This window comes from Rhincodon typus, unplaced genomic scaffold (genome assembly GCF_021869965.1).
Source record: "Rhincodon typus isolate 14 unplaced genomic scaffold, sRhiTyp1.1 hic_rhity00000142, whole genome shotgun sequence".
NCBI classification, from domain to species: domain Eukaryota; kingdom Metazoa; phylum Chordata; class Chondrichthyes; order Orectolobiformes; family Rhincodontidae; genus Rhincodon; species Rhincodon typus.
The window spans coordinates 101,591-109,063 of NW_025965780.1; the positions used below are offsets into that span (position 1 = coordinate 101,591).

The 7,473-nt window shown below is 42.5% G+C and overlaps 1 protein-coding gene across 1 annotated transcript; it reads left to right on the forward strand.

The window, feature by feature from the left end:
- Positions 1–2,469: 2,469 nt before the first annotated feature.
- On the forward strand, positions 2,470–6,967 carry LOC109926042 (transmembrane protein 161A-like; the record flags this gene model as incomplete). Its single annotated transcript, XM_048621228.1, has 4 exons — positions 2,470–2,528; positions 4,266–4,409; positions 5,520–5,633; positions 6,793–6,967. Coding segments are annotated over exons 2-4 (315 nt in total), but the record flags the coding sequence as incomplete, so codon positions are not given.
- Positions 6,968–7,473: the final 506 nt, after the last annotated feature.

Below are 7,473 nucleotides of genomic sequence, written 5' to 3' on the forward strand. Positions count from 1 at the left end.
TCATCCAGCTCTACACCTTGTTATCTGGATATCTCCTGATCACATGGATAGCAGTCACTTAAGAAAGTGGCTTACCACATTCTCAAGGGTACATCTTGGCATCAGCAACAAATGCCAGCCTTTACAGAGATGCCCATATGCTGAAAAATAATGTTTATGTGCAGTAGTTATGGTGCTGTTCCAAAGATTGCAATTTAAATTCCACCCACCACTAGTGGTCCAGCACAGGGATCAGTGCTTGAGCCCATTATTCAATATATAGATAAATGAGCTGGATGAGGGAACCAGATGCAATATTTCCAAGTTTGTTGACAACACAAGGTCAGATGGGATTGTGAGTTGTGAGGAGGATGCAAGGGTGATCTAGACAAGTTGAGTGTTTGGGCAAATACATGGCAGATGCAGTATAATGTGGATAAATGGAGTTATATAATTCAGTGTGAAAAACCAAAACCGATATTTAAAGGCTGGTCTATTGGGATGTGCAAAGGGATCCAGGTGTCCTTTTGGAGTGGTCAGTGAAAGTAGACAGGCAGGTACAGCAAGCGGTTATGAAGGATAAAGCGACAGTTGGTTCTGCTGTAACATGATAGTTGTGTCATGTGCAACAGCGCATCATAGCAAATTGCATGATAGAAATATTGGAGTCTTTGGGAAAAGTGGGGTTAGGGGCAGACCACCAAGGAAAAAATCACTCAAAAGCCTAACACAAAGGATAGCACAGTTCGAATAAACGTTTAATTCATATCTAATACAAAATAAAAAGTAAATTTAACACCCTACCTTGAAAACATTTCAAGATGACTTGATGGGGGAGGAGGTTTTGAAGTTGCTGTGTTGTTAATGCAGGGACTGAGGGCCAGTGCAGAGGTTCTTTTGGTGCTAACATTCCACATGCTCAGGACAAAGCCCATGAAACCATCGTGTGATGTTGATGTGTGCTCCTCTGCACACTGATGGAATCACATTATAGCCAACACAAGTTCACATTTTAAAAATCACGTTCCCCTATTCGTCAGTCGCATTATAGCCAATTTGCGTTGCCGGAACACGCATTATAGCAGAACCGACTGTATATTGGTCTTCATTATAAGCGTATTTGAGTTCAGAAGTAAGGATGTGTTACTGTAGTTAAACAAGGTAAGACTGCACCTGGAATATTGTCGCCCGATTTAACAGAGGATATACCTGCCATGGAGGGACTGCACCTGACGTTCACTAGGCTGATATGAGGGATGGCAGGACCGTCCCATCTGGAGAGATTGGTTTGACTAGACCTGATTTCCTTAGAGTTTAGAAGGATGAGATGGGATTCTGATTGAAATGTATAAAATTCTAACAGGGCTGGACAGACTAGATGCAGGGAGGATGTTTCCCCGACTGGGGAGTCTTGAACTAGGAACACAGTCTCAGGATACAGAATAGCCATTTAGGACTGAAATGAGGAAACATGAGACTGCTCACTCTGTGGATACACTATCACATAAGGCCAGGCCACTAAGTATATTCAAGAAAGAGCACTTGTCCTTTGGGGAAGGGAATTCAGCCTGGCCTGTAGTTGACCCAGTCTCTCACTTTGTGGTTGACTCTCTTTACATTCTGAAGTGGTTTGGCAAAGCTAATGTATTACATAAGCAGTCTCTAGGAATTAGAAAGCCTTTGCTAAAAAGATGATGGTGGACAATAATTGATGTTTCACCAGCATGGCCCTCATCCACAGAGTGAAACCACAATTAAATAAAACTAATTGCAGAGCAAAACTTCACCACCTTGCTTGAGTTAGCCTCTGTTTACAGTAGCCGTTGTCTGATGGCTTCTCTGTGCCCACCTCTCAAATGTGTTCATAGAATCTTATGGAGACCCTTGTATCAATAATCTATTGATGTCATTTAATCTCCAATATTTGTCTCACATCAGCCAGCTTACTCCTAGGGACATCATATCCAGTCTAACTCTAGCCTCTTCCATGCTCACTGTATACACAGATCCTTAAAGCACTTGATAGGATGAGGAGCTGAGACCCTGGTTTTCTGTCTCCTTTTCCCTCCCAACCACCCTTTTCAATGCCAGTGGCACCGAAGCTAGTGTGTTGCCCTCTTGACTGAGATCACGAAATCAACAGCAACTCTTGTCCAAACGTGCTGAGCAGTCCGTTTACCAAATGAAGCCAGTGACAAGCTGACATTCTGTGAAAGTAGAAGTGGCTCAATGAGCAAGTATCTGTAGAAATTAAATCAAAATTTAAAAACCACAAATGCTGGAGATCTGAAATAAAAACAGAAAGTGCTGGAAAATCTCAGCAGGTCTGGCAGTGTCTGTGAAGAGAGAAACAGTTAATGTTTTGAGTGTGGTATAATTCCTATTGCAGAAGAAGGTGATGCCAGACCTGCTGAGTTTCTCCAGCACTTTGTTTTTATCTCTGTAAGCACTGCCAATCTCTACGTGTCACCTATCCCCTCTCTAGGTTTTGCCAACTTGTATGAAAATGTGGAGGTCTTTCTAAAGCAACAGGGAGTGGACATCTGGCCGTGAGTATTATTTGTTTTATTTAATATTGTACTGTGTAATTACAAATATTTCTCCTTAAATTTCCCTTGGTTCAGTGGGTATCCCGAGTCAGAAGTTCAGATCCCACATCGGTGACTTGAACCTATAATCCAGGCTGACCATCCCAGTGCAGTACTAAGGGAGTGCTGCATTGTCAGAGGTGCAATTCTTTGGATGAGATTTTAGCCTGAGGCCTTGTCTGGCGTCTCAAGGGGACTTGAAAGATTTCACAGCTTCTCATCTGTGAATAGCAGGGATGCTATTCCTGGAATTCTGATCAATATTTATCTTTCTATCAACATCACTGAAGCAGATTATCTGATTATTACTACATTGCTAATTGTAGGAGGTAAGGTCAGTTAACTCAGATGATGATAGTGAGTGTGAGGCTTGATAACGCTGATGGTTTGGGTTCAATCCTCAGACTGGCTAAGTTAGTTTTGCAACCTGCCACCTGTACTTGCTTCTTTCCTAATGATGGTGCAGCAGTAGTGTCACTAGTTTAGTAATCCCCAGACCAGGCGAATGCTCTGGGGAAACACTAAATAAAAATCGAAAGAACTACTGGTGCTGTAAATCGGAAACAAAAACAGAAGTTGCTGGAAAAGCTCAGCAGGTCTGGCAGCATCTGTGAAGAAAAAAAAATCAGAGTTAAAGTTTCGGGTCCGATGACCCTTCCTCAGAACCAGTTCTGAGGAAAGGTCAGTGGTCCTGAAACGTTAACTCTGATTTCTCGCCACAGATGCTGCCAGACCTGCTGACCTTTTCCAGCAACTTCCGTTTTTGTTAGTGCTCTGGGGAGACAGATTCAAACCCCACCACAGCAACTACTGGAATCTAAGTTCAATTAAAAAAATCTAAAAATGGCCATGAAACTGTGATTGACTTTTTTTTTCTGCAAGCACTAATGTCCTTTAGGGAAGGAAATCTGCTTTCTTTACCTGGCTCCACACCCACTGCAATGTGGCTGATTCTTAATGCCCTCTGAAATGGCCAAGTGAGACACTCTCTTCAAGGGCAATTAGAGATGGGCAACAAATGCTGGACTTGCCAGTGAATTAATTAAAAAAAAATTGTGATACAGTTGCATTATTGAACCGCAATCAGTGAGCCTCAGATATTGGGGAATCTATCTGAAGAGACTGAGAATTATTAGAGTTTGCAGTGTGCAATGTTTGCCTCATTTCCTACATAACAGCTTTAAAATTCCTTCATTGGCTTTAAAGTACTTTGAGACGTCCTGAGAAGGGAAAGGCATTTTTTTAAAAATAGTTTTGCAATCAGGTGCTTAGTCAGGAAGCTGTTGAGATAATGATTCAAGGAATTAAACCACAATCCAGCCTGTTCAGTACCAAGGAAGTAACTGCATTGACCAGTGAGATGTTGAACTGGGCCCCATTTGCTGATAGATGAAATCTCATGGCACCACTTCGGGGAGAACAGGTACCACTCATCCCTCAACAAACACCTAGAAAATAAAAGAATGCAGGTGCTTAATCAGAGAATTGTACAGATTTGATAGAGGCCATTCAGCCTATTGGCCTGCACTAGCCCATCTGCTGGTTATTCTCACCTTAGCCTCTGTCTAAAAATACTCAATCAAGGTCTATTAGCCCTAAACTGTGCTCACCTCTAACCCTCCATGCCACCTCCATCAAATTTGTTTGTGTGACATATCCACTTGGATACAGGGTAACATGCATTTGTTTCGATTTCAGCTACTCAATCTCAAGACTCATCTTTAAGCTTGTACTAGTTGGGCTTTCATCATTTATTGGAGCATGTTTAACCTTCCCGGGCCTCCGACTGGCACAGACCCATTTAGATGCTCTCAAGATGACTGCGGACAAGCCTCTCATACAGTAAGTATTTCAGCAGAGCCTGACTATTGTTGTGGTGCTTGACAGAATGAAAGTTGTGGTGAGATGTGAATGGAGAAGAGAATGGAGCAAGAAATAACAGAATCACAGAAAGTTTATGGCGCAAAAGGAGGCTATTTAGCTCATCATCCCTGTACCTGGTTCCAATTTCCTGCTATTTCCTATATGTCTGCACAACATTTTTATCCAAGTAATCATCCAATGCCCTCTTGAGTGCCTCAATTGAACCTGCATCCACCACATTTCCAGGCGGTACATTCCAGATCCTAGCTACTCGCTCAGCGAAAATGTGATTCCTGACTTCCCCTTTGCTTCTTGAGCAGATGATTGCAAAATGTTCAGCACCACTCGCGACGCCTCAGTTACTGAAGCAGTCCATGTCCAAATGCAACAAGACCCAGACTATTTCCAGGCATGAGCTGAAAAGTGACAAATAACATTCGCACCACTCAAATGCCAAGTAATGACCATCTCAATAAGAGACAATCTAACCACCGGCTCTTAATATTCAGTGGCGTTACTGTCACTTTAAATCTGTGCCTTCTCATTGTTGTTCCTGTTATGAGCAGGAACAGTTTCTCCATGCCTACTCTATCCAGCATGCTGATGATGTTGAAATGGGCCCATTGAGTGAATTTCTTCTGCAGCTCAGTTCCAATCTTTCTCAAACTAAATCAGTTTCGGCTCTGAAAGAATCAGAAGGTACAGCCTTCTCCTGAGGTAAAAAAAAATCCTCATTCCTGAACTTCACTGGCCCCTACATGCAGCACAAAAAGAGATGAAATGTTAAACTGGGGACACCAACGACCAGTTTAGCAGATGGGAAGGATTTTGCTCAATAATCACTCCTGTGCAGCTCCTTGAGATGTTTGGCTATATTAAGGATATGGTAAAAATGCAAGCTGTTGTTGTTTAAGCTGCACACTCTATCCAAAGCTTTAGAATATCTCTCCCCAAATCTCTCTCGTTTTGCCTCTGCCTTTTTAAGTTCTTTGGTGCCTTTGTGCAGGGTTCGTAAGACTGGTTGAGTTTTATTTAATATTGTTACAGTTGCTGTCTTTTCATTGTTTCTTATTCCTGCCCTTCTCCTAGGATCCTCCTTCAGGCCAACTTCCTGTCTCCCATCGTTGTGTTGTTGCTGTGGGTTAAACCCATCACCAGGGACTTTGTGATGAAAACTCCACTTGGAAAAGAGCACGTACAGCTGTGAGTGCCCAGCAATGCCTTGCGACATCAGAGCTCCTTCCTGGGTTTCCTACCCTCTGACAACTAACTACTCGTTCACATCAAAACAGTGTTAGCTCCAAATCTCTCAGTATTTCTTCAGTGGTGAGCAATTGATATGTTAATGTGCAGCAGAATCTAGTTGGTCGTCCAAATTCATAAGTCACTGAAAGTTAATGTGCAGAGGGAGCAAGTGATTAGGAAGGCAAATGGTGTGTTGGCCTTTATTCGAAAGGATTTGTGTTTGAGAGAAAGGATGTCTTGCTGTAACTGTATAGGCCTTTCTGAGACTGCGTTAAGTAACCAAACTTCTACCCAACCTGCACCCCCAAGCCATTTGTACTTCCTGTTGTAGCATCAAGGGGAGACCATTCAGCCTGTTAAACCTATTCTATTCTTCACACAGTTGATGGTTAATTTATTCTCAACTCCATCCATGCACCTTGGTCACATGATCCTTAATACTGTTACCCAATAAAATCTTACCACTTTGGCTTTGATATTTTCAGTTGACCTCAGTAATTTTGGGGAGAGACACTTCCAGACTTCCACCACCTTCAGTGTGAAGTAATGTTTCTTGACATTACCTCTGAATGACTTAGTTCAAATTTTAAGTTTCACTCCCCTTGCTCTCAACTGTCTCCTCCCACCACCCCCAGCTCCCAGCAAAATAGTTTCTTCAGAAATGGTCAGAGGTTTGCAGTGGAAGAGAGATCCACTGAGTTCTTTTCAGAGGGAGGAGGATAACTTCTTTAAGGTGGACGTCCTTCGAAGAGGCTTCACAGTGGGGTTATAACTCACTCCGAGATAGTAAGAACTGCCGATGCTGGAGTCAGAGATAACACAGTGTGGAGCTGGAGGAACACAGCAGGCCAGGCAGCATCAGAGGAGCAGGAAAGTTGACTTTTGGCTCTGGATCCTTCTTCAGAAATGGCCCGAAACATCAACTTTCCTGCTCCTGTGATGCTGTTCTTACTATCTCCCAGCAGAATATATTGTTTTTTTTCTCCCTATCTCGTTGTCTCTCTTTTTACTACTTTAACCTTCTCAATTAAATCTTCTGCCTTCTGAATACTGATCAACAATGTTGTAATGCTATACTGTTCTCACTTTGGGCTCCCTTGCTCATTTGATTCTGAAGGATGTCTGAGACAACGTACAACAGCATGCGTCTGTGGATAATCATCGCTCTGTGCACACTGCGCCTGACCATGACCCGCTACCACCTGCAGGCATACCTGAACCTGGCAGAAAAGTGGGTGGACCTAATGAAGAAGGAAGCTGGAAACATCCCCATGATTGAAATTCAGAGGAAGGTACATTTCAGGAAATATGGGAAATGAGCAAAAAGCTGCAGATGCAGAAAATCTGAAATAAAACCAGAACGTGCTGGAGAAACTCAGCAGGTCTAGCAGCATTTGTGGAGGCAGAAATAGAGTTAACGTTTCGAGTCCAAGGCATTTCCGAAGCACAGTCAGATCAGACTTGAAAGGTTGATTCTGTTTCTCTCTTTCCACAGATGCTGCCAGACTCTCTAGATTTCTCCAGCATTCTTCTGTTTTAAGAGGAAGAGGATTTATTTGGTCCTGTATGACCCAGTGTGTGTGTTGAATAATAATATAACTCTGGGGGGGAAAAGAAATTTGAAACGTTCATATCAAATATCCAGGTTAAGTCTTCTAAATTAACTTTTGGTGCCGGAATTTTCTTTACATTTTCAAAAAAGTCTGTAATCTCAGGACCTACTTGAGAATAATTAGCTTCCAATTTATACACAGAATGGAATCTAAATAGAGGGAGTGGGTGGTTTGTGTAAAGAGTA